Source organism: Vulpes vulpes, chromosome 8 (genome assembly GCF_048418805.1).
Source record: "Vulpes vulpes isolate BD-2025 chromosome 8, VulVul3, whole genome shotgun sequence".
Lineage (NCBI taxonomy): Eukaryota > Metazoa > Chordata > Mammalia > Carnivora > Canidae > Vulpes > Vulpes vulpes.
In genome coordinates this window covers 90206481-90234140 of record NC_132787.1, presented here as the reverse complement: position 1 = coordinate 90234140, position 27660 = coordinate 90206481, and the positions used below count along the sequence as shown (strand labels likewise).

Genomic DNA, 27660 nt, shown 5'->3' with positions numbered 1-27660 from the left:
TCAGTCCCTAGTATTTTCTGTTTTCTTTATTTCCATTCCCTTTCAAAGACAACGGTGTTAGCGAGTTTGATATTTGTCCTTAAATATTTATGAATCCTTGTAAAGTAGCTAGTGTTGTTTACATGTATACTAGTTTTTAATTTTGTATACACCAACCACATTGAAGTTAAAACTTGTTCTATTCCTTTTTCCTTTTTCTTCTAATGATTTACTTATTTTTGGAGAGAGAGAGCGCGTGCATGTGTGTACATGCTCAGGGTAGAGGGTAGAGGGCACAGGGAGAGGGAGAGAGAGTCTCGGGCTGATTCAGCGCTGAGCAGTGAGTCTGACTCAGGGCTCGATCTAACAGCGCTGAGGTCAGGGCCTGTGCCAAATCTGAGTCAGATGCTTAACGAGCTGTGCCACCCAGGCACCCTTGTTTTCTATTTTTCATTCACCAGTATGCTTTTCAGTTATGTTCATGTCTTATGTATAGAAAAGGTTTGTTGCTGGGACGCGTGGATGACTCAGGGTGTGATCCTGGGATTCAGAGATCGAGTCTCGCATTGGGCTCCTTGAGGGGAGTCTGCTTCTCCCTCTGCCTATGTCTCTGCCTCTCTCTCTCTCTGTGTGTCTCTCATGAATAAATAAATAAAATCTTTTTTTTTTAAGTTTGTTGCTTCCAACTACATACTATTCCATAACAGGCATATATCACATTTTATGTATAGATTTTCTTAAGAGAGGTCATCTGTGTTACTTCCAACTCCTTCCTACCACAAACCTCTATGTGATTCTTACCTGGTTTACCTCTAACGTGTTATCTTGAATCTGCCAACTTATCTATACTACCAAACCCTTGTTCAAGTCCTTTTACCTCTTCCCTGTACTGTTAACCCCTCTTCCTTTATTCACTCTTCCTCCATGGGCAATCTTCCCTTTTTTTTTTTTTTTTTCTTTTCATCTTCCATATAGCATTCAGAGGACCGTTCTAAACCATAAACCTAACATAGGCCTCACACAGATCTTTAGCTGGAAAAGGGAATGTCTCGAGGTCCTTGGACAACACTTTGAGAACTGCTACTCTTCTGTGCATTCTGAACCACCTAGAAGACACTTTGTAGTTACTCAGTAATGTCTGCTAACTACATACTTACTGGTCTTAGATTTGAAAATTTGGATCTGGCTTACCTCAGACAAGGTAGCACTGTTCCTTGAACTATGGGAGCTAAGAATCATGTTGCCTAAGTGAGACAGGACAACCGTGACACCAGGTTTAGGGAGAAGGCTAAGGGAGAGGGAAGATGGATCAAACGAGGGCCCTACAAACTGTTCTTTTCCTCCTGTAGTCTCAGGGATACTATTTAGTTACTGTCCCTCTGTCAGAGAAATAGGGAGGCCTGGACATACCTGGTTCCAGATCCAGGAGCTCTTCTGAAGGGTCATAGAACACATAGAACACATATTACTTTGACTACTTTCTTTTCTTTGATCAACCTAGGACAGAATGCCTATGTGGGCTGCAGAATGATCATGAATGGACTGCTTTCTCATTATAATGAAGTATAATAATTTTCCATGCTGCATTTGATCAACGATTGTAGTTGTTAGATTACAATCTCAATTCTGTTTTTGTTATCAAGTTTCTTAGTTTTGCATAGATAACCAACTTGTCTTCTGAGGATATAAATAATTAAAGGAACTTAACTCTAGATCCTCCTTTGTGGTATATATATCTATATATATCTATGTCGTATTAATAGCAGGCCCCAGTGCTCCATAAAGGATAATAGTTTCCAGTACACTATCCCTCACGATGACTCCTTAAGCGGCTCATCATCTGCCTCTTCATGTGAGCCCGTGGGTGATTTTCCACCATCCTTCTGAATATCTACCGACTGGATGAAGATGAGAAGGGTCAAGGCAGCTGCTGCTTCCCGTGTCGAAGGTATCAGTATCTCTGTCATGTTTCAAAGGCAGAATATACTCCCCAGGGAGCTGTTGTAAATGGCTCTTAAAGTATTAAGTATCACATATGTGTTTCTCACATTTGTGTTAGGCTGCCACATACTATTCAGCTTTGTGAACTGTCCTTCTATCTTAGAGTGAAATTCTGCTGATCTTAGTCCTGTAGGTTAGACCGGTGTCAGCCTGTCCCCTAAAAGTGATTTGAATCTCTTTCCCACTGTTCCAGTTTGATCCTCTGTCGATGCTTAGGGTGATTCTAGGTACAGTTGTCTTGGTGGGCATGGTGTCAAGGGTCCTGAGCAGCCCTTTTTCTGGAACAATTCTTCTCCTTCAGTGTGAGCCTCGATTCAAGACCAAAGAAAGCGCACTGCCTTCAGGCTCTTATTATTCATAGGGAACAACTGATCACTTGGGATGGAGAATAGTGGAAAGGGAAAAGGAGAAAGGGAATAGTGGAAAGGGAAAAGTGTAAGTTGGTGAAGTTTTACCAACTTCCCTAAAAATGTCACAGTACCTCTGTGAGGCCTGTGCTCGCTCGTGAGCTTTCTCTGTGGTGGTCTTGTGAGTGATGTTTTGAAGGCAGGCCAAGATGTTCACTTGGGAGCCATACTGAGGGTTTTGTTTGTTTTCCTCTGGTATTTCAGGGTCTGGTGGAATATCAACCAAAGGAAAAAGGAAACCCAGGCAGGAAGAAGATGAAGATTATCGAGAATTTCCTCAGAAGAAGCATAAGCTTTATGGTAAGGGAGTAGTGTGGCTCATTCTCTTTCCTTCGGTGCCTGGGCTTTATCCCTTAGAGGTGAAAGAGAGAAAGCCCTTAGGTTTTGACCCTTGGAACCCTAGTGAGCCTTTTGATTTTTTGGCAAGGAATGGCTTCCGTCCTGACCTTACCTGTTGTTTTTTTCTGTTACAATTTAAGAGGGTCAGTTGTTTGAGGGAGTGAAGCACAGGGTATTGGGAAGAGGAGGGAAGAGATTTTGGTAGTAGAGAAGGGGTAGCAAGGTGATATGTTAGGCTCCAAGTTTCTGTCTTGCGTCAGGGAGGAAGCAACGGCCTAAAACGCAACCTAATCCCAAATCCCAGGCTCGTCGTATTCGGAAGGAACCACCAGCTTATGCAGCAGGTATGTTTTCTGCTGGACGCATTGGGTACCTAGTGCTCACACTCTTGGTGGCGGCGGCGGTGGTGGTGGTATTAAAGGAATGATGTAGCAGGGTTTCTTTAAGGAGGCAGTTCTTAAGGGCATGAGTTTGGAAACCAGTCAGACACGTGTTGAAGTTTGGCTCTTAATTAGCTTTCTGGCCTGCTGCCCTCTAGTTAACTTCTGCAAGCTTCAGTTTCCTTGCTCTCCATAGGGGTAATGAAGGCAGTCAGAATTTTCGAGGAGACTAAATGGGATTAAAAACACTTCACAAGGTGATCCCTGGGTGGCGCAGCGGTTTGGCGCCTGCCTTTGGCCCAGGGCGCGATCCTGGAGACCCTGGATCGAGTCCCACATCCGGCTCCCGGTGCATGGAGCCTGCTTCTCCCTCTGCCTGTGTCTCTGCCTCTCTCTCTCTGTGACTATCATAAGTAAATTAAAAAAAAAAAACAATTAAAAAAATAAAAAACACTTCACAAAGTCTCTAGCACACAGGAAACAACACTATGGCTGCTATATATCTCGGACCCTGCTGTTAGATGCTGCTAACGGGAAAATGTTGCCCGTTGTCAGTCATACCTCAATGAAGCTAGAAAAAACATGGTGCTTAGAGCTTTTGAGTGGTTCTTAGATGGTTTTTATCATGGGGAACGAAGTAGGAGTTTCAGAAACTCCTGATTGTCTGAAAACAGATTATCTGTAGAAATCATCTGCAGCAAGGTTCTTTTCCCCAGGAAGGGGGGGTAACCATTTTATGATACTTTTACTAAGCTTCAGGATTGTGCTTTTCCTGTCTAGAGAATTGTGAAGATTATGAGGTGTTCCTTTTTCTCCTTTGTAGGCAGTTTGGAGGAACAATGGTACGTAGAAATCGTGGATAAAGGCAGTGTCTCTTGTCCTACCTGCCAGGCGGTAAGGAGGAAGACAATAGAGGGCTTAAAGAAACACATGGAGACTTGCAAACAGGTTAGAGATTTTGTGGCATTTTGTGATGGTTGTGATCTTTTCCCATACCTTAGACGTCTTTCGCCATCAGGTATACTGATTACACAGGAGAAAAAGCAGCATTGTGTTATAAGGAAAAAACATAAGCTTTTGAGTCTGACAGACTTGGGTTTGAATCTTCACTCAGCCCTCACTGTCATTTAGCTTTTCAAGTGTGGGCCTTGGTTTTCTCATTTAAAAAAAGAGAGAGAAAGGGCACCCCGGGTGGCTGGGTGGCTCAGCAGTTTAGCATTGCGTTGCCTAGGGCGTGATCCTGGAGACCTGGATGAGTCCCGAGTCCCACGTGGGGGGCTCCCTGCGTGGAGCCTGCTTCTCCCTCTGCCTGTGTCTCCGCCTCTCTCTCTCATGAGCACATAAATAAAATCTTAAAAAACAATAGAGAGAAAGTTATGTTGTGTAGTCCCAGAGAGGTTAAGAAAGAACTATTATGTGCTAAGTGCCCATCCCATCACTCCACAAATAATTGACGCTTAGTAAATGGTAATTCTTGCTACTTTAAAAATGCGTTGCCGTTTACTTCTTTGCCCTTGAGGACATGACACTGAGGTTGCGGGATTTTGAGACTCATTGACTGTTGAGTTTGGGAAATGAGGGAGATACAGACAAGAGCTTCTGAGTAGGATTTTGTAACATTCTGTTTCTCCGTTGAACAGCCTGGCACTGAGCAGTCTTTCTTCCTCGTAGGAAATGTTTACTTGTCATCATTGTGGGAAACAGCTTCGTTCACTGGCAGGGATGAAGTATCACGTCATGGCAAATCATAATAGCTTGGTAAGAGTATCTTCGGTACCGTATGAGCCTGTGTGGTTGGTGTTTGGATGTCTTTACACAGATGAGTGTGGATAACCCAGCGGAGGTGCCTAGGTTCTGGGGCTTTATAGGGGTCTAAAAACACCCTTTCGATAGAGGAGTTACACAAAATGAAATCCGTGGTGGGTATTTGTGTGTTTCGGTTAGCCTCAAGGGTTCATCTCCTGCAAGATAGAGCCTCTGAACTCTTATTTGCATTGCATTTGCTTCCTTGTCTGTCTAGGAGAAGATGGAGAAAGCCAGGAGTCAGATAACTAAGCTTCATGGGCATCGGCCTAGGGTCTAGTCCAGTCCTTGATTCTCCTATGATATAATTTTTTTCTGTATCTGTCTTTTCTGTGAATCATCTTCCTGTCTGCTTCTCTTGCTTTCTAGCCCATTTAGAAGGCGGCTGGAGATGAAATAGATGAGCCAAGTGAGAGGGAACGGCTCTGAACGGTTCTAAAGAGACTGGGAAAGCTCAGGTGCATGCGTGAGGTAAGAGCCCAGGGACAGCATCTCCTTCGGCCTGGAGTCTTGAGTCAACGTCTTTCTGTCACTTTCTTCCATTTCTCCTCCTTCTCTCTTGTAGACCTTGTCTGTGTCACCTTACGGCATAAGAGTGGCTCCTGCTTTTCCAGGTGTTTTGAATTCATTAATTGTCTTTATATTCTTTCTCCTCTCCACAAACTTATTTTTCTCTCCTTTCCCTTTGTTTGGAGGTGTTTCTTGACCATCTTTCTTTAGTGTGATGAAAAGGCTCCTAGCAGTCTCCTTGTGAGGAGCTTTGGCATTGCTGGGTGTTTGCTACTGGGGTGGAGTTGAGTCACAGACCAGAGAGGACGCTCTGCCATGGAGGAGACGGACAGTGCTAGTTTACTGAATGCCGACTCAACTGATTGAACATGACTCTTGGTGGTAGACAGGACAGCTGTTAGGGCCGGGACAAGGGACAAGGAAGGGTTGTGCGAATGGGAGATGTTGGAGAGGGTCTAGCGATATCAGAGGATCTGTGTGGTGGTTGAGTCCTTTGTGGCTGTTTAGAAATTGAGAAATCACGTCAAAAGATGTAAGATTATAGTTCAGGCCTCTCTCCTGTATTCAGAGCTGTTCTAGTAGCTTCACCAGCATCATGGGATATCTGTACCATGTCAGAAAATGTGGCAAAGGGGCTGCAGAGCTGGAGGAGATGACCCTGAAATGTCACCACTGTGGAAAGCCATAGAAATCGAAGGCTGGACTTGCGTATCACCTGAGGTCAGACCATGGGCCTCTGAGTACTGATTACTTTCCAGACCCTGTTTGGGGATCTATTTTGTGGTGACTACTTACCTTACATCCTCCCATACATCTTTGGTTCCTCATTTGTATCCCTTTTTAATCTTTGAATGCTTTTGTTTTCTCTTCCGTGTTTTTCCTTGGTTCTCTTATTTCTGCCTTTTGAACATAATTAGGTTAGAGAAATCAAAGTTCACTGTATAATCTGTGCAGAAGTAAACTCATTATTATATTTTTAAAGCGTAAGGCATCCCCCTTTAGCTAGAAATTTTGTGGAATTCTCTGTCCAGCTCGTCTTCCATCCCCATTGTTTTGTTTTGACTTTATTTTTCTTGATTTCTAGGCTTGCCCCGCTCCTGTTTTGTTTTGTTTTTTTTCCCCAAGGTAAATTAATGGTCCCATTTTTTCGTGTACAGTTTATAAGAGTTTTGACAAATCCATACAGTTGTATAGTCCCCACCCCAGTCAAGATATAGAACGATTTGACCACCGATCTATTTTCTGTCCCTATAGATATGCTTTTCTCAGAATATCCTATAAATGGAGTCATAGAACATATAGCCTTTTGAGTCTGGCTTCTTTCACTTAACATAGTACATTTGAGATTCATCCATGTGTTGCATGTATCATTAATTTATTTCTTTTTATTTCTGTCTAGGATTCCATTGTATGGATGTTTCACAGTTTCTTTATCCATTCACCAGTTGAAGAACATTTGGGTTGTTTCCATCTTTTGGCAATTATGAATAAAGCTGCTATAAACAGTCACATAAAAGGCTTTTGTGTGAACATAAATTTTAATTTCTCTTGGGTAAATACTTAGGAATGGGATTGCTAGGTCATATGATAAATGTATGTTTAGCTTTATAAGAAACTGCCAAACTGTTTTTCAAAGCGGCTGTGCCATTTTGCATTCTCACTGGCAAAATGAGAATTCCAGTTGCCTGTGTCCTTGTTAGGCCTGGCTATTGTCAGTGTCATTTTTTTTAATAATCTGTTCTTTTAGGTATGCAGTGGTATTTCCCTCAATTTAAATTTGCATTTCCCTAATGACTCATGATATTAACCATCCTTTCACGTGCTTACGGCAATGTCATTCATGAGTGAAGTGTCCTCTTTAGTGCGGTGGCCATTGAAATCCTTCATTTTATTATTGGAGTGTCATTGTCTTACTATTAAGTTTTGAAAATATTATGAGTTTCTTATGTATTTTGGATAGAAGTCCTTTATAAAATATATGTTTTGTAAATATTTTCTCCCAGCCTTAGCTAGTCTTTTCATTTTGGGATAGTGTTTTTCAAAGAGCAGAGTTCTTCAGTTTCCTAAAGTTCAGTTTATCTTTTTTTACTTTTATGGATAATGCTTTTGTTGTTGTATCTAGGATATGTTTACCCAACCTAAGACACAGTTTTCTCTCGCTGCTATAAAAAAAAAGGAATGGCCTAAACAACAAACTGTATTCTCTTAGTTTATTAGGCCAGAAGTCCCGGTATCGCATGGCTCAACTGGTTCCCCTGCGTAGAACCTCACCAGGCTGGCATCAAAGTGTCAATAGGGGAGAATTGTGGAGGCTCAAGGGGAGATTCTGTTTCTGGAGGTTCAAGGACACAATCTGTTTTGAGACTCATTAAAATTAAGAATTGAGTTCCATGCAATTGTAGGGCCTCATGTCCTTGCTTATTGTAGGCGAGGAATTGTTCTCAACTTCAGTAGGCCATCTGCATTCCCTGCATCATAGTTGCCTTCATCTTCAAGTCAGCAGAAGTATTGAGTCTCTCTCACGCCCTGAATCTCACTTGCCTTTTCTTCTGTCACACCTCTGTTACTTAAAGTCAACTGATTTTGGACTTTAAAAATTAGATCTACAAAGTACCTTCACATCAGCGTGTAGATTAGTGTTTGATTGAATAACTGGTGACTGTGGCCTAGTCAGGGTAACACATCAAAAACCCATCACACCCAGCATGACATAAATTTCCTTCTTCGGTTTCTTCTAGAAATTTTAGAGTAATATGGTTTATATTTGATTCATTTTCAGTTACTTCTTATATGTACTATGAGATATGGATTGACGTTCATGTCTTTGCACATGGCTATGTCTTGACCCTTAATTACCTCACTTACTGAAGCAACAGATTTTATCCTAAGGAGTTTGTTTGTTTGTTTGTTTGTTTTTTTACCAATAAAATATGCATTAAGGTGGTGGAGCTTTATGCTAATGAAAAGCAAGCTAGTAAATAGCTTTGGTACTTAGAGCAGGAGGGATAGCTTTTAATCATTGGCTCTGATGGAACCCCACTTCTCAGGCCTGTGTTTTGCTATGTCTCATCTTGCGGATCTCATTCTTTCCAGAGTCAGGACAGTCAGAGTGCTTAAAAGAGATGAGCCTGGAGCCAAAGAGTGGGGGTCGAGTTCAGAGGCGTACTGCCAAGATAGCTGTGTGCCACCTGCAGGAGCTGGCTTCTGCTGAACTGGCCAAGGAATGGCCTAAGAGGAAGGTGCTTCAGCATTTGGTACCTGATGATCGGAAGGTAAAGTAGAAACTTGTATTAATTTGGAACCATGTCTACTACTGTGCTTATATACGGAAAAGTAAATGCACTTGAGTACATGATAAATGATATTTTGCTTCTTTATTTTTAGAGATGGGATATGTTTAATCCACTTTCAGTGTTTGGATTCATGTGGGTCCTAGAGAGACAGTCTGTTCCAGAAGTTTCTTAAGGAACCCCGTTATTTCTGGTCTACTTCCGGAGGGAACCAGAATTACCAGATTAGTCTTTTGCTTAGTTGTTGCCCAGCATGTTTCCACTTTGTTAGTTCACGTGTGGGAGTCTATATTTAGTTAATGCTTTCCATTTGTTTTTCTAGCCACAGAACTCCTCTCCCCATGCACTCTTTTTTCCAAATGAAAGCTTATCTAAAACACCATTATGTGAAATAACTGGAAATGGAGTCACTCCAAATAACTAGAGGTAGTGAGCCCAAAGCCTTGTCTACTTGGCCTTCTCCTTGATACTTTTATCATTACCTCCATGGTTCCAAGTGTACTTGTGAGTGGTACAGAACCCAGCTTGGAAGGCTTTGGGGTTTTCTGTTTGTTTGTTTTTTGTTTTAATCATTTATATATTTGACAGAAAGTGAGAGAGCACAAGCAGGGGGAACAGCAGAGGGAGAGGGAGAAGCAGGCTCTCCACTGCGCAGGGAGCCCAATGGGGGGCTCAATTCCAGGACTCTGGGATCTTCTTTTTTTTTTTTTTTTTTTTTTTCTGGGATCTTCTTGACCTGAGCTGAAGGCAGACGCTCAAAGGGCTGAGCCACCCAGGTGCCCCTGGAACCTTTGGTGTAAAACAGATCAAAGACCAGAGGAACATTATTTGGCCAAGAGGAGACAAGGGGTATATGACTTAATGGGAGTAGTCATTCGAAAGCTTGGAGGATATACAGTAAGGATTAAGATTAGAGCTAAGGACCTATTACTCTCCATGGTATGGACAAGAATAGTTTAGATTTGGCCTAGGGCTTTCACTCATGCGAGGGGAATGTCGTAAGTTATATGAAAATTTGTCAAATCTCAGAAGTTGATACCTCTTATTTGGCCTAAAAATCAGTCCAAGGAGTATTTGAATATCAAGGCATCCTGTCTCGTTTCAGACTTATTGCTATTTCCTGCCACAGGCTAAAGTATATGGTTATCTAAATTCAGTTTAAATGTGAATTTTATACATTGGTAAGTACATTGTGATATTATAGTCCATCTGTGCATGGTCTGTGGTAGGGAATTTAACATAAATATTTGTTAGCTCATTGATAAATTTTGATAGTCTTATCTAGCAGCTACCTTACGAAAATCATCTGTTGTATGTTTCGACATTGTGTAGGCTAAGGGAATTATTTTGTTTTTTTAAACGAAAATTTCAGGGGAATCTGGGTGGCTCATTCTTAAGTGTCCAGCTCTTGATTTCGGCTCAGGTCATGATCTTAGGGTTGTGAGATTGAGCGAGCCCCATGTCAGGTCTGCACCGGGCATGGAGCCTGCGTAAGATTCTCTCCCTTTCCATGTGCCCCTCCCCAATAAAATAAAATAAAATAAGTTAAGATAAGATAAGATAAGACAAGATAAGATATTAATTTGTTTGAATAGATTATACATTGTTGTCATTAAAGTCAAAATGATGATTAACATTGAGGTATCTCACTCTCACCCCATCCTTGTTGTCTTGTCTCCATGGTTAACCATTCTCACTGATTTCTGTGTCCTGCCAATGTTTCTTTTCTTTTCTTTTTTTCCTGCCAATGTTTCTTGATGCAAACACAAGCAATATTGTCTAGGAGAAGCTCTTGTGTTTTCCTTTACTCTCACGCTACTACACACTTAAGCTCTGACATCAGATGTGTGGGTTTGTCCCATACAGACCAATTTTCTATCACCACCTGGGCATCCTACAAATAATTCCGTTCGACATTATCTATCTGGACTTGGTGGCAGATCCTACAAGTTAAGGGCTCAGTCCCACAGGACTGCTCCAATTTCAGATGCCAATCGCAAGTCTCAGTTTGCCACCTGTGCTTCTGAGTGATTGGCTATAAATTGGGGTTCCTATAACCCCATCCTTGGTTTTGGTAATTTGCTAGAATGGCTCACAGAACTCAGGGAAACACATTTACTGGTTTGTTATAAAGAATATAATAAAACCTACAGATGACAAATCAGATGAAGAAATTTATATAGAGTGAGGTCTGGGAGAGTCCCAAGCACAGTAGGAGCTCCTGGCCCTGTGGAGTTGGGGGTGCATCACCCTCTTGGTCATATATATGTTCATCAACTCAGAAGCTCTTTGAACCCCATAATTTTGGGATTTTTATGGAGGTTTCATCACATAAGCACGATTGATTAACTCCATTTCTAGCCCCTTTGCCTTTCCAGAGAATGGGGAATTGGTCTGAAAGTGCCAAACTTTATCCCTCAAATGGATTTGTCTAGTGTTTTCTTGAGATTAGATTGAGGGTTATATGTTTTTGTCAAGAATACCACTGAAGGAGTGTTACACCGTATCAGGAGGTGTGTGATATTGATGTGTCTTTTTACTGATAACTCTGATCACTTGATGAGGGTGTTGCCCAATTTTCTCCAAGGCAAAATTATACTTTCCCCTCTTGTAATTAGTGAATATTTTGGGGGGAGATTGACAGTATGCAACTAGCCTGAGTCTTTTTTTTTAAGATTTTTATTTATTTATTCATGATAGTCACAGAGAGAGAGAGAGAGAGAGAGAGAGAGAGAGAGAGGCAGAGACACAGGCAGAGGGAGAAGCAGGCTCCATGCAGGGAGCCTGACGCGGGATTCGATCCCGGGTCTCCAGGATCGCGCCCTGGGCCAAAGGCAGGCGCTAAACCGCTGCGCCACCCAGGGATCCAACAGTGAGAGACCTCTCATAGTATACAATATATTCACTTACTTGCTTAGTTCTCGTATAACCTAGTTCCACAATTGTTAACCCATACCCCTGTAAAATAGATTTACTACCTAGAGAACAATATTTGTTATAGTTCTTTTAATCTTTAGCCTTACAGTATATAGTCAAAGTACTATTTTACAGTTACTTAGATTGGTTCCTTCCTCACTTCATTTGGTTTCTCATTTATCATTAGCTTCATGTGTTACTCTTACTACATTTTGGGTTCCCCCTACATCCCATTTAATTGAAATGAGTAATTTATCTTGGGAGTATGTGAAACATTACCGTGGTTCTAAAAGTCAGACCTGTACCAAAAGTCTTCTTAGAGAAGGGCTACTGCCCTCTTCCCAACTGTCTCATTCCTAATACCCTTTTATTTCCATCCCATTCCCACCCTGCTCCCTGCAAAGGTAATCATGCTCAGTAGTTTCTGGTTTATCCTTCTTATATTTTTGGGGATGGGTAACCAGATAATGCATATTTACTTATATTCTTTTCTTTCTTACATAGATGCTTTTTTGTGTTTTGCTTTATTTCACTTAAAAGTCTGTCCTAGAAATCACTCCATATGTGCTCATAGATTATTCTCATTTCTTTTTTTATAGCTGCATAAATATGATAGTTTATGAATATAATAGCTTATGTAAATATTCTATCACTATAAAGGATTTTATTTTATTTAGTTAAAGATTTTATTTATTTCCTCAGGAGAGACACACACAGAGAGAGAAAGAGAGAACCAGAACACAGGCAGGGAGCCTGACATGGGACTGGATCCCAGGTCTCCAGGATCACGCTGTTGGCTGAAGGTGGCGCCAAACCGCTGAGCCACCAGGCTGCCCCACTATAAAAGGATTTTAGATGGTCCCATATACACTAGCTGCAGAGGAGAGGAGGTACTTACAAATAAAGCCAGCTCTGTGCTCTGATTGCTTTTATAGATTTGTCAGCGTTTCCTGAAGGTGACTTCCTTACGTCCCCTGACCTCTATGGGCTTTGGCTCTGTTTTTCTATCTCAGTATCTGTTTCAGATTCTTAAATTTTTCAAGCAGGAGGATTGTTTTCTCACTGGAAACATAGCTATTACTTGTGGTGGGCTTTGTGAGAACCGTCTCTCCAAGTGCCAGCTGTCTCTTTTCTGGAAACTAGAGTTGTTTTAAGAAGAGACTAACCTGGAGCTCCAGTGGCGCAATCGGTTAGCGCGCGGTACTTCTGCGAAGAGACTAACCTGTGTCAAAGCACACGAAGGAAAGTGCGAGGAATAGTTAATTCTCGTCTCAGGCAGTATCAGGAAAGATAGTGTATTCCATCCCCTGAGTTCTCTCACATCTTTTATTTTCACATTTTTGTTTTAAAATGTTTCACATTTTTAGATTGAATCTCAGTGTTTGTGTTTGAATTTAAAAATACCCAGAATTAACGTGACACTTCTGAAGAAAAAGGAGAAATGCAGAGGAGCAGGGAAAAAACATTAAAACCACTCAAAATTCCACCACCCAGAGATGACTACTGTTAACGTGTTCATTTATAACCTTCTAGCCTTTTCCCAAATTACATATATTTCTATCAAATGTATTATATATGTGCGTGTGTGTATGTACCCTGTGTTTAAGTATACATATAATAAGAATAATTTACATGTAGTACATATTTGTATCCCTGGTTTTTTTTTGTAACAACTGTTTTAGCTGTATAAATGCTCTGTCAGTAGCTTTTTCAATCTATAGATGAAGTGCCATATCTGAAAGTCTCCTGCCCTCTGTTAAAAATCCAACTATTCTAAGATTAAACTATAGAAAATTATACTTACCAGTGTTGGGTAAATTTGTACTTAAAGGATCATACCTACTACAGTTTTTTTGCACATGAAAGGATGCTTGTCGAACTGCAGAATTACATAACCTGAAGAGTTGGGTGTGAAACTTTTGGGGTATTTTGGTTGGAAGTTGGGTTCCTCCAATAAAATCTTTCTTGTCTTGTAGTTAAAATATACTCGCCCTGGGCTGCCTACCTTCGGCCAGGAAGTGCTACACAAATGGAAGCCAGATATCAAGAAATACCATCGCATTCAGTGCCCTAACCAGGTGGTTCTTTCTCATTTATTTATTCCGTAAATGTTTATCAAACTGCTGTTTCAGTTATTTATTCCGTCATGATGAAGTACATGAACCTCAGTGGCTTAAAACCTCAGTTATTTTATTTGTTCAGAATTCTATAAATCAGTAATTCTGCCAGGGCTCAAAGAACATTCTCCTGTCGTACGTGGCATCAACTGGGATCATTCGTGGGTTGTATTTAGCCGCAAGCTCAGATGGGACCTGATGTCCAAGATGGCTTCTGTGCAGCCAGTTGAGCTGGGAGCTCGGCTGTCCACATGGCCTCTCTCCATAAGGGTGTAGTGGGTTACCAGCAGGGCACATGGCAACTGACTTTTCAGAGTATCCCAGGAACACGACGATGGAAGCCGCAGGTCTCTTAAGGCCTAGCTTCAGAATTTGTTCAACATCATTTCCATGGGATTCTATTGGTCAGAGGAATTACAGGGTTCACCCAGATTCAAAGGGAGGGTAAGTAGCCTCCACTTCTTGCAGGAAGGAGTGGGAGAGAATTTCCAGCCATCTTCTAATCTACCACAACTATATGTGCAGAACTTTGGGAAGAAGCAAATATACAAGAAATAGGAGACACATTTGTACTGAAGAAGGCAGATTTTAAAAAAATATCTAACTGCAATTTTCTGTTGCTCGGAGTGTCAGAGAAAAAGTAGCAGGGAAGAGAATATCTTAAGCTTTTCTCAACAACTTGTTCACCATTTGTTTTTAAACCTTTCTTTGGTTTTTCTTTTTTGCTTTTGTGGCTTGTGTGTGAATTTTTTTCCTGTTTGGTTTGTAATGTGATTTATTGGGCTTCTTCCTCCAAATGTAGGGCTGGTCAGTGTAAATAAATGGCCAGGTTGCTAAGAGAAGGATGCGGTTTGCTATACTTTTCATGGATTTCTCCTTCTCTTTTTCAGGGTTGTGAAGCTGTCTACAGTAGTGTATCAGGCCTTAAAGCTCACCTGGGCTCTTGTACCTTGGTTTGTAACTTTCTGAACAATTTATCTTAACATGACCTCTAAAATAGACTGACATGGAAGAGAATTCAGTTTAGATGAACAGCTAGCTGTCCTGTTTGCCATTATCTTCAGAGGCTGGCTTAGTTTTTTCATGTCCTAAAGATGCTTGGTCTGTTATTGGAGGGGATGCCCGGATATGTTCAAGATACAGGAAAAGCCAACATAGCCTTAAGTCTTATCAATTAAGGAATTTGGAGAAATATATTTTTGAGTCTCTACCAGGGATTTAACATCTTCCACCTGAGCCTCTCCTTCCTTGGGGCTTCCCTATGTTATCGGGCCTTAAACTTTCTTGAATCAACTTACATGTGTTTATCTGGATTGTTGAAGATCCTCTACTCCCATCTGAATTATACTGGCCTCTGCGGATGAGAAGTAGGCTCTATCTGCTGTCAGGCAGACGGCTGTTCACCTCACTGAATCTTTTTTGTGTTGACCCAGGTGCCCTACACACTGCTGTAGCTTTTTAATTCCCATTCAGAAATATCTCTTCATACAAAAGGAGCCCCATGGGCACTCAGAGCTTCAGAGGAGTCAAGGCAGCACGGGAGTGTAGACGTCCAAACCCCATCTGTCCAGGAATGCTTGGGAGTTTGTCATCATGATCTTGGTTTCAGAGTCCTTAACCTAGGTGTTGCAGATGATACTTCTCGAATTCTGGATGTCCAAGGCACTCTTTGAAACAGTGGATTATGGTGGGAAGAATTATATGCATTGGTGCCTCTGGTGAACCTCAGGAGTCTAATCGTTCCAAGAGAACCAGGAAGTGAAAGAAACAAGGAAGTTAGAAAAGTGTGACGTGTTTTATAGCAAAAGAAGGAGAACCTCAGTTTGTGTTGAATGGGGGGGGTATTACGTATAGAATTATAAGTAGGATAGATTTATAGTGGTATTGTCTGCCCAACTGAGTTTTCCTAATGTATTGCTGTTTTGGATTTTCTCCCTTCTTTGCTGAAGTAAAATCCCCGCCCTTCTGTCTCTAACAATCTCCCACATGGCTCAGGTATGTGTTCCTGAATTTACGAGTAATTCCCTTTCTTTCTCTCTTGAAAACAGGGAAACTTTGTGGCTGGAAAATACAAGTGTGTCTTCTGTGTCAAAAAGAATTTGTGTCAGAGAGTGGTGTCAAGTATCACATCAACTCTTCCATGCTGAGGCGAGGTCCCTGCTTTCCCCGCCATGTTTTTGTGAGCCTGTGGAACCCATACGTATGTGCCCCCAAAAGTGGATTTTGTGCGTTTTTATGGGCTGGAACTCTTGAGGAAAGGAATTTGAAAGCGCTTACCAGAGTTAAAATACTTTGTGAAATTAGATGTGTAGTTGTATTTTTATGTGAAAGCATTTGAAATCACTGTAAGTGTGAGCACCCCTGAGCTCTTGTGATTCTTTTAAATTCAGTTAAACCAAGAGTTTGGGCACTGGGCTGAGTTTATGGCAGTAGAATCCTTGTTTTATTGCAGTCTCTATACTTCTGTTTTCTCCTATTCTAAGGCCTTTGAGCAATCTGTTTTTAATGTTTCAAATACTGTGAAGAAACAAGTATAAGGGACATTAGTGAGACAAACTGGAGAAATTGGAATACTGGCTCTATTAAATAACAGTGATGAGTCAATGTTCATGTTCCCAAATGTGATCATTGTGTTGTAGCTGTGCAGAAGGCCCTTGTTCTCAGGCACATCTATGCTAAAGTTTTTAGGGATGAAATATGTCTACCAATAACTTGCAAATGGTTCAGTAAAAGGAAGAGAAGAAGAAAGGGAAGAGAGGTTAGCAATGGTAAATCTAGGATTCATTGAATTCTTGTCACTTTTCTTAAGGTCTGTAAATTTTCAAAATTAAAGAATCAATTCCGGGGTGCCTGGGTGGTTCAGTGGTTGAGCGTCTGGCTTACACTCAAGTCATGATCCTGGGGTCCTGGGATGGAGTCCCACATTAGGCTCCTCACAGGGAGCCTACTTCTCCCTCTATGTCTCTGCCTCTCTTAAAAAAAAAAAAAAAATCGATTCTGCATAAAAATACTTTAAGTACTTAAAGTCAAGAGGTTTCTCTTGGGGCAGGTTTTTAGTTATACAGGTCAAGAGAGAAATTGTTTCCTGTGTAATTAAATACCTGTATTTCAAAAGCTTAAGGAGTAGACTGTGCATTCTCTTGGAATATCTTACCGCAGAAACTATTGTGGCCTAATTAGGAAAAAGAGCAAACACCTTCGACTGTTCTCTGCCCTCACATTTAATAGTTCTTAACGCTGTGGGCTGTAGTTAGTATCATGAAATGTGGTCTCTGTTGTTTTACAGGTTTAAGTTTTGGGAATCGCTTTCTATATCTGAGATTTCCTCCGGAAGGCAGTCAGTCATATCATTTTCATAGTAATAGTGTACCTTTTTATACTTCAGGAAGTATTTAAAAGATAATTAATCTCCTGACAAAATCCATCCTTTATGTAGTGAGCCTATTTCTCCAATTTCTTCTTAAAAAGTTGGAACCAACAAATTTCCCTTGGTTTGGAGTTTGTTCTCCAATCTTAGTTCAATGATTTGTGCCTATATTTATAAATTATACGTGGTGGTAAAACATTTTCACTCTGTTGCTCCCTCTCTGCCTCACATATTCTGAAGCTACTTTTTTTCAACAGAAATTTTCAAATACATGAAAACGGACAGAATAGTATAGTGAACAGCCTAAGAGACATCAGTGTGTGGCCAATCTTCTTTTCCTTTATAATCACACCCGCTTTTCTTGTCCCTTAAAGGCTTATTTTAAAGCAAATTCTATATACCATGTCAACTGTCACTGCTTCTTTTGATGTGTGTGTCTAAAACATAAGGACTTTTAAAAATGTAAAACCACAACCATCATTACACCTAAAAAATTAGCAAAGAATGGTTCTTGAATATCATCATATACCTAGTCATTTTTAAATGATTTAAATTTCCTTGTTTGCCTCATAATTTTTTTTCAGAGTTGGCTTGTTCAGGAGGAAGAAAAAAAAATGTCCGTATACTGTATATTTTAATCTAGAGTGCTATCCAATAGAAATGTAATGTGAGTCATGTATATAATTTCAGATTTCTTAGTACACACATTCTAAAAATTTTTTAAATAAAAATAGGTGAAATTAATGTCGATAATATATTTTATTTAACCTAGTATACCTAAAATATTATCTTTTAAACATGTAGTTAATAAAAATTAATGAGATACTTTACATTTTTTCATACTAAGTCTTTGCAATACAATGTGTATTTTTTAAATTGAAAGGATATCTCAATTGCAGGTCTAGAAGTTTCCCCTACTCCCCCTTTTTATACGTTGGAGAAACGGTCATTTGTCACATGTGTATACACATTTTGGATTTTGCTGTGGTGGTGGTGGTCCTCTCTCAGGGTATTTCCTATGAATCGGTAGTTAGACCTAGAAGAATGATCAGATCACTTGATTTCTTTTTTTTTTTTTTTTTTTTTATGATAGTCATAGAGAGAGAGAGAGAGGCGCAGAGACACAGGCAGAGGGAGAAGCAGGCTCCATGCACCGGGAGCCCGATGTGGGATTCGATCCCGGGTCTCCAGGATCGCGCCCTGGGCCAAAGGCAGGCGCCGAACCGCTGCGCCACCCAGGGATCCCAGATCACTTGATTTCAATTGAAATCCTCCCTTCCTCCCTCCCTTCCTTCCTTCCTCCCTTCCTTCCTCCCTTCCTTCCTTCCTCCCTTCCTTCCACAAGAGTGTTTCATAATTGGATTGCATGTTCCTCAACTGTTAAGTTTTTAAACTGAGTCTCAGAGGTTGAGTAATTTCCCCATGGTCACAGAGCCAGAAACAGCTGAGATTTGCACTAAGACCGTCTGGCTGTAGAATTCATGCCCTTAACCACTATACTTTCATGAAATAAAAATGTCCTATGGCCCGAAGCTTTATAGCTCCTGAGATTTTTACAAAGGAGATAAATAAGTAGGATGATACTAAGTGAACAGACTTTGTAGTTCACTTACTGAAGTATGAAGTACCCCAAATCATGTGTTACACAATAAATGCTTATGACTACTCACTATTCTGTATTGAATTTCTCCCATTTAAAGTACAGAATTATAAGCTCTGGTTCCCTATCCGTTTCCTTCTTACTGTGTTCTGCCCTAGCCGTGCCTTTTAGAAAATCTTCTCACACTCGGGGCGCCTGGGTGGCTCACTCGGTTGAGTATGGGATTCTTGATGTCATCTCAGGTCATGATCTTAGGGTCGTGGGATCGAGCCCCAGGTCATGATCTTAGGGTCACGGAATCCAGGATCAAGCTCCATGCTTGGTGGGAGGGGTGGGTATCTGCTGGAGATTCTCTCTTGCCCTCTGCCCCTCCCCCTGCTCGTGCTCTCTTTCTCTGTCAAATAAATAAGTAAATCTTACAAAAAAGAAAGATTTCTTCCCACACCCATTCCTTGTGCTCTCTACTGTGTATTGACTGGATGATATTTCCATTTTGCCTCTGTAGGACTGGTTCGTCTTAAACCCAACCACCACCAAAAGCTTTGAAAAGCTAATGAAGATAAAGCAGCGGCAGCAGGAAGAAGAAAAGCAGAGACAGCAGCACAGGAGTAGAAGGTCTCTGCGAAGGTGCAGCAGCCAGGCATCCAGCTGCCTGAGGCGGAGCTGAGTCTTAGAGTAGGGAAGGATCAGAGGAGGAATAACGAGGAATTGCTAGTGTCGACCTCCTTTAAGGAACCGGAGCAGGAGCCAGTGCCAGCACAGTTCCAGAAAGTAAAGCCCCCAAAGACTCATCATAAACGAGGAAGGAAATAGGCAGGCAGTGTGAAAGCTCCTAGGAGAGCAAATGGGATGCTGTTGTCACGGGGAGCTGTGCTGGGAGGACTGAGTCACTGGGGCTGAGCGAGGAGAAATGTACTCGTTTGTGTAAGGCTGTGACTTTCTCAGCTCCTTCCTCCTGTGTAAAATTCACTGTTCTCCCTATTAATTCACTTTGACCCCACTCCCCCCCCCCCCACCCCCTCTTGGGTAGGTGTTCCTGCTCTTCCTCATTGGAGTCCTCTTGTTTTTCTCTCATTTTGCCCAAAGAGCTCCCTCTTCAGGCCAGCTGTGGGCCCTTCTTGCTCTGTACAAAACTGAGAAACCCATTTGGTTGTCCTTTTCCTTCCCGGGCTATAGAATGTTCTCGGACTCTCCACTGATTAGTCATTCCATCATTTCGCTTATAAAACAATTCCAAATTAATTTTTAAGAATCATACTGATTTATCATTTTGTATTTGTGATATAACAATCCTAGAAGCTAGAACTGTTGTCACTCATGTACTAAGCTTATCCTGTCTCCCTGGGTAACAGATTTTAAGGAGGCCGTTTGTTCTCTCTCAATGTGATTTTAGGATTGAAAGTAAGAAAATGGACTTGGGATGAAAAAGCTAGAACCTCTCTATGCTGGTTTTACTGGGAAGTGTTTCGTTTGTCCTAAGTAGCGGTGACTGGCTAGACCCACCAGCATGAGAAGCAGCCCAAACATCAAAATGTCCCAAACATGAAAATGATCGGAAAGCAGGAAGTAGACGAAGCAATAAATACTGCCTTGACTTTCCTAGGGCTTGAGTCCTCATCTGTTGCTATGATCAGTGTCCTCTGGGCACTTGTCCCCCAACCCCAATCCCCAACCCCCAGTTTTAAGGATGAAGAATTTCCGCATTGCACTTGATGTTTTGACACGGAATCCTAGTGTTCCTAGTAATGCCATAGACTGGCAGCCAAGGGGCACATTCCGTCTCCCCTGGGCTTGACCTCACTTGTTAGTCTACACCATGCTAAGTCTTTATTCCTCCCCTTAGCCGACTCCTGTCTTTTGGAGTTTTCTGAGAATATCGTCCTCTGTCCTCTTTTGTATGTGGCGTTTATCCTATTTTTATCTTGAGACTTGACACCAGATGTAGGTATTTCTCTGGTGTTGGAAAGAAAAATTCCTTTTCTGTACCTCATGCCTACCTGGTAATGTCTAGTGGGCTACTTTTCTTCTTCAAGGCTGGCTTTCTCTGGAGCATTGTTTAGAACGGCTCTGTTGTGTTTCTAGATTCTCTTCCCCTCTTCCATAAATATTGGTCTTATATATTCTTGCCAACTTTTGTGGCATATGCCACATAAAAAGCAAGGGCCCTTAACCGTGATATGGATAAATACTACCTTTTCAAATTCTGAAAGGCTGTTACTGCTCTTTAACTCTGTATTCTGTGCTGCTTCACATAGCTTTAAAATGTGGGCTTTTGTGAAGACCACTTTCAAACAAGGGAGCACTGAAACCAGATTTGGATACTGCCAGAGAAGATAGTTTTGAAACAGGTCAAGGACGTGGTATGTGCAGTCTTCATTTTCATTGGCAGTTGCACCATTAAAACCCTTTCAGTAGGTGAGGATTGTCAGGGAGGAGAAATGAAGAAGCTATATTAATTTCTGGTGAGTAAGACTTGGGGAATGTTGGGCAATGACAAAAGAAATAAATGACTGTCGGTTAGAATGATGTTTCCAGTTGTTCATTGACTCCAACCAGCTGCCCGACTCCGTTTTTTTAGTTCCTGAAATGTGTTGGCTGAAACGAGTAACTTGTTTGAGGTTAAAGTGAATTAGTATAGGAAACTTGTCCAGTCTCATCTAGGGCCATTGTAGGCACTTTAAGAAAATTTTCCTTCCTGGGGTGCCTCGGTGGCTCAGTTGGTTAAGCACCTGACTTAGGTGTAGGTCATGATCTTGGGGTCCTAGGATCAAGCCCCACGTCGGGCTCTTCACACGGCAGGGAGTCTGCTTGTACCTCTGCCCTTCCTCCTGCTCATGCTCTCTATCTCTCTCTCTTCTTCTCTTAAATAAAGAAAGAAAATTTGTAAAAAAAAATTTTTTTCCTTCCTGTGGCCAGGTCTCAGCAAGTCTCAGTAGAGAGTATTGTAAGCATTCTACTGAGTTTTTAAGTTTTTAAACAAAGTTCATTAGAATACAAATTTGACAATATCGAATATAGCCAGGTTGTAGAGAATGTGAACTCTCATGCACGGTTTGGAATGTAAATTGGTACAATCACTTAGGAAACGATTTGTTAGTATCTAGTCAAGCTGAAAATATGCCTTAAGATGCAGCAGTTTTACTCCTGGGTATATACAGAGGGAAATCCTCCTGCCCAGGTATACCAGGAGACATAAACAAAGAATGATACTGTAGTACGGTTGATACCACATAGCAGAGACTACTAGCTGTCCACCATAATCTGCTCTCACCTTGCAGAGTTATAGGATTACAGGACAAATGGTTAGATTATGTTTCCCAGCTCTCCAACCCCCTACCCCTGTATTGAAGGGGTAGCCAACTCACTTCTCTCCAGTAGAATGTGAATGGAAGTGAGGGTGTCACATCCAAGCTAGAAGTTTAAGAAAATGAGTGTACTTCTATGCTTCTTTTCCCCCTTCCTTGGCCCAGATGCAGATGATAAAATGACTTTAGAGGGTGGCAGAGCACAAAATGGAATGGTTGATGCCCCGAATCACCCCATGAAGAACTAATCACCATCCAGGAACATCTACCTGTAGAGAAAAAAGATCTGTTATTTGAGGCACTATATCTTCTTGGGTCTCTTTGTTAACCTACTTTAAAACTAATCGTCCATCAGGAGAAGGGATAAATCGTGATACAGTTATATACTGAAATACTATACAGCGATAAAATTAAGGCTTCTTGTATCATGAATACATCTCAAAAATAATGCCTGGGAAAAGCCAGTTACAGAACACATGAAGTAGGCCATTTATATAAGGCTAAAAGACAATGCTCTATATTGTTTATGGATATATAAAAATATGTTTATGCTATATATGTAAATATTTGTATGTAGTGAATTTTTTAAGTTCTTATTTCTTAAGGTGGATAGTGAGTTTGTTCTGATCTTCTGTATTTTGGGTCTGAAATACTTCTTTTAAAAAATCAGTGCCCACAAACTATTCTGCTCACCTCCTTCTTAATAGGGAACACCTTAGAAATGTTACTTGTCTTAACCTTTCTTTTTCCCTTCACCCTTTAGTCTGCTCTTCTATTTACTTCTATTTCAGCCGCCCTACTCCAAACCATCATCACCTCTTGCCTAAACTATAAGTTTCCTAATTGTTTCCTTCTGATTTTTACTGGTTTGGATACACTCCACATAACAGCCTTAGTGAGTTTTTAAACTTGTAAATCAGAGCTCGTTCACCAGCTCAAAGCCTGCTGGTTTCCCATTCCACTTAGAATCCAAGTCACTCCCTCCTTGTCCCACAAGGCCTTCTCCTCCTCCTGCTAACCCATTTAGCCTCTTCCTCCCCTCCTCCTTTGTTATCTGACCATTCCCCAGCTACCCTTTAGCCATATTGACCTTTTTGTTCCTGGAACCGAGTAAGCTCATTCCCATCTTAGGACCTTTGCATACACCGTTCCCATTGCCTGGAATGGCTTCTTCCTTGGGCTTTGCAAGGTAGGCTTCATTGTATCATTTAGGTCTTAACCTACATTTCACCTTGGAGGTCCTTTACCACCTAAATGCACTTTCTGTAACATCACTGTGTTTCATTTTCTTCGTGCAAAGCAGATTCAAAGTAGATTGAAGTATTAGTTGCCAGCCTACTGCTCACTTGCAGGTATGGATTTCAAATTATCTTTATCAGATGATTCACTCTCTAAATAGTCTTCAAGCTCATAAAGCCTCACTTGGAAAGGGACAGACGTAAAGCAGCAATACACCAGATTCATGATCTGGGATAATAGGAATTAAAAATAAACATATGAGATGGAAGTTATCCACCCCCACTTAGGTAACTGGGACAGCAAAGGCAGGAGGGAAATTAACAGCAGAATACTAAGATTCTAAATCCCTCCTGCTTTCTAACTCCTTATCGAGCCTTGGTATGTATTTTCCTACGCTTTCTGGCACATTTTTGCATCTACAGAGAATAAGGCTTCAAATTTGTGTTGGTTACCATATTTTTCAGGTTCAGTCTTTCTGTATTTTTGGCTCAAGAACTGAAGGTTAAGTTACCTGCATACTATCTAAAATTCTACTTTCTGTATTGAAATTGGTTTTATTATATCCATACTAGTATGAATGAGATATGCAGAAGCAGTAATAAGAGAAGAGTGATGAAACAGGAAAGCCGTTACTGGGGAAAAGTCAACAGATACACTATAATCTAAGGTTTTTATTTCTAATAAGCTACACATTAAAAACATCGTTAAAGCTAGAAGGTGAAGGCATTGAGGGAGAAAAAACTTTTTACTCCACAATTTTAAAGGAATTCATTTTTACATAGGCATAAAACTGAAAACTCAGGAAGATTATTTTGAAGTTTTTAATCACTGACAATTTCTGGAAAACATAAAGTTGACTTTATTTTCCCATAGAGGAGCAATGTTAAAATGTGGGATTATGTTCCTGTACTAGAATTCAGCATGCAAATAAATAACTAGTCTAACCGTCTATATGTCGTCAGTGCAAAAAAATTTTTAAAAACTACCATAAAAGTCTTACTAATTAAAGATATTATTTCCAGTTCTTCTAAATTAGCAATAATCGTGCCTGGATAAACTTCTTTGGCTATGATGGATACTGCCACTGCGCAAAGCTTGTTCTTCTCAATAGACATAAATATAAGGCACTTTTAATTATAAAAGGCATTTCAAAATGCACTATCAGGTATCAGGTATCAGGTAAGAAAATGTAGAAGTGACCTAAACCTGAAGTACTTATATTTAAGTAATCTTACTCGTTGTCTTAGAATTCAGAATGTTGTTAGGGAAATAGACGGCACAAGACTCTTTACAGTTGTCCCAATATTTTAAAACGTTTTTCATATATTTTCCTGAAATAAGTAGAGGCATTCAGTTACCTCATTAATGCTAGATGTATTTCTTTTTTTTTTTATTTTTTTTATTTTTTATTTATTTTTGATAGTCACACAGAGAGAGAGAGAGAGGCAGAGAAATAGGCAGAGGGAGAAGCAGGCTCCATGCACCGGGAGCCCGACGTGGGATTCGATCCCGGGTCTCCAGGATCGTGCCCTGGGCCAAAGGCAGGCGCTAAACCACTGCGCCACCCAGGGATCCCTAGATGTATTTCTTGACAGAAAAGGTTTTTCAAAAGTTAAGAGTTGACCTAATATCTGCTCTTCCCTTAATTTACTCAAAGCTAAAATTGTAGGGGCTGAGCATCAGACAAAAGGTCATTCTGCCCAGTGGGTTTTTTTTGTTTTTGTTTTTTGCCTAGCTCTTATTGAACATACTGCTTAAATTACTTTTCCACTCTTGACAAAACCATAGAAGAAGCTGCCTGGTCACTGGTGCAAACTTGAAAAAGACCTTAAAAGCACTTTGCCTTTTTTGTGTGGAGCTGGCCAAGAGGCATGAGGATAACCCGTTTGTTTACAGAGAGGAAGGTATCATATAAAGTCAATCTGAAATGCTACTCTTAGAAATCTAAGTTGGCCACACGAAATAAATCACACCACTGTTTTCCTTTCACTACCTCCAGGTGGTTTTCTTGAGCTAGTTTAATGTACTGGTGTTTGGGAAATGGTGTTATCTAGAGATTTGAGGAACATCCCATTTATTAACAAGATCTAATGAAGGAAAAATCTCCTAATTAAAGGAAGCTGGTGGCACAAATATGTAGCAGTACTGCTGGGAAAATGCACCTAATATTTCACACTAACACATCATGATGGATACTTTGCCATAGCAATCTGAGATCCTAAAGCCTTCCTAACTAAGTTTATGCAGCAATCGGTTTATCAGAATACTTGCTCCAGTCTTTATTTATGCAGTGTTATTTTAGGAATTGCTTTGGATTAATCTTTGGTTTGGTACTCAGAGGTGTTAGTGTGGTCCTTGGAGCATCCTGTCCTGGGCACCAATTACGCCTTCTTTGCAATCGTTGCCTGGCCCGGATTAAGCCCTCCACATACCACTGTTCCAGCTGCAGCTGCTGCTTCTGATTTTCTAACTGGCTTTTAGTAGCTTGCAACTCCTGGCACTGCTGAGTTTGCTGCAGGAACTTCTTCCGTAACTCCCGGTTCTCTCTCCTGATGCCACGGTAGAACTCAAAAGTATACTGCTTTGCTTCCAACTCCAAGGCCTGGGCCTTCCTGTCAAGCTCCTTTCTTTTCCTCTTTCCCAACTGCCCCATGTCTGGCTCACTCAGTTGTTTCTCTAGAAATGCTTTTTCCTGGAGTAACTGGACCTGGATTTCCTGTTTCTTGGCATCCGTCTCAGCTGGGGTTTTCTTTTTCTCGTCCTGTAATATCTGGATTTCTCTCTCCTGTTTCTCCTTTAACAGTGAAATTTTCCTCAGTGTCTGCAACTGCTGCTTTAAGTTGCATTGGATCTTTTCCTTCTGCAAAAGCTCCCTTTTAAACACTGAAGTTTGTTTCGCATATTTGGAGGCATAGTCTCGTCTCCTTTGTTCAATCTCCTGACTTTTTTGTAAATAGCTGTTCCACAGCCTTTCAGGCTGCATGCTATACTCTTCAGTTTTGTTGGTTAGATATTCCAGGAAGAATTTGTTTTCAGTCTGGACAAGTAACTTCTCAGCATATAGCTGCTTGGTTTCCTCCATTAGTGACTCTTGCTGGCTTTGAGCTTGTTTTATTTGGTTGTTCAGCTTTGTCATTTCCACCACTGCTTTTTCTTTAAACCTCATCGCTGACTTGCTTAGCTTCTCTGGCTTGAAAAAATCATTTATTAAACTAAGATACGGTGGAGAGGAACTCCTAGAGTCCTTAGCAAACCTGAAGGAAGAACAAGTAAGACATTCCCCCATCAGTTCTTTTTTTCTTTCCTTAAGATTTTATTTATTTATTTATTCATTAGACACACACACACACACACACACACACACAGAGGCAGAGAGAGAAGCGGGCTCCACGCAGGGAGCCTGACCTGAGACTCCATCCCGGGACTCGGGGACGCCCCACCGCTGAGCCACCCGGGCTGCCCCTCCCCACCAATTCTAAATGAAAGTTTAGTAAACACAAAATGCACAACTATACTTTAATTCACATGAGAAAATATTTTTTTGAGTACCTATTATGGTTCTGTCACTATGCGAGGCACCAGGGATGCAGCTAGGGGTAAAGATGAACGAATGCGGCTTACAATTTACAAGCACGCATTCACTACAACCGCCGTAAGGCATTCCCTCCGTTTTAGAGCGGAGAAAACAAGTTCAGGGAATTTAAAGGACTTGGCCCGACGCGCACCGCCAGCAGCGGCAGCGCGTGGGTGTGAAACCTAGATTTTAAGATTCACTGAGCACTGCGGTAGCCACAAAGGGCGACGGGACCCGCTGAGCTGGGCGAGAGTAGCAATACATTTCCTGGCTTTTCCAGCCCCTGTCCGGCATCCGAGGACACTTGCGTGGAGGGAAAAGCGCCCCTTGCAGTACCTACTTGCTCCAGGAATCCGAGCGTCCGTCTCCAAGGTGACGGGGAGGCTCACCGAGGGGGACCGCCGAGGAAGGAGCGCTCGGGTCAGGGGCCAGCGACGCGCGGACGCGGCGCCCCCTTGCGGAACGTTCTCGCAGTTTCTCGGGTCTGTGCTCCACGGGGGTCGGCGCCGCCCAGCAACCCCCGGGGTCGCACTCCGCCCCAGTCCCCGCCTGTCCAGCCCTGAGCTCCTGAACCTCGTCGGCTGCCGAATAAGGCCCAGCAGCCAGTTCCCCGGCGGCTCCGTCCCCCGCCACTTGGGGGCGGAAGGAGAAGCGCACTCTCCTCATTTGCGACCTGGGGCGCCCTGCCTTGGGGACCCCGTCTCGTCTTGCCCTCCCGGGGAGCAGAGCCTCGCCTCTCCCAGACCCTTCGTTACGTTACGGCGGTGAGCGCCCCTCTCCCGGGTCCTCCCCTGCCCTCCATTTCCCCGCCCCTGTCCCTGGTTGGCCCGGAG

General features: G+C 41.7%; 1 protein-coding gene and 1 pseudogene across 2 annotated transcripts; one reads left to right on the top strand and one right to left on the bottom strand.

Annotated features, from left to right (window-relative positions):
- The first annotated feature begins 1745 nt into the window (after window positions 1–1745).
- Window positions 1746–19709, top strand: LOC140600069 (zinc finger protein 512-like; annotated as a pseudogene).
- Window positions 19710–24630: 4921 nt separating this feature from the next.
- LOC112912615 (coiled-coil domain-containing protein 121) lies at window positions 24631–27641 on the bottom strand. Of its 2 annotated transcripts, none has more exons than XM_072767899.1 (2): window positions 27164–27641; window positions 24631–26507 (listed from the first exon to the last, which is right to left on the bottom strand). In XM_072767899.1, exon 2 carries the CDS (start codon window positions 26417–26419, stop codon window positions 25547–25549), a length of 873 nt encoding a protein of 290 aa, XP_072624000.1. In that variant the 5' UTR covers window positions 26420–26507; window positions 27164–27641; the 3' UTR covers window positions 24631–25546. The 2 variants fall into 2 exon arrangements, with proteins under 2 accessions (XP_072624000.1, XP_072623999.1); XM_072767898.1 differs by having other exon boundaries at window positions 24647–26507; window positions 27168–27588.
- Between the last annotated feature and the right edge of the window lie 19 nt (window positions 27642–27660).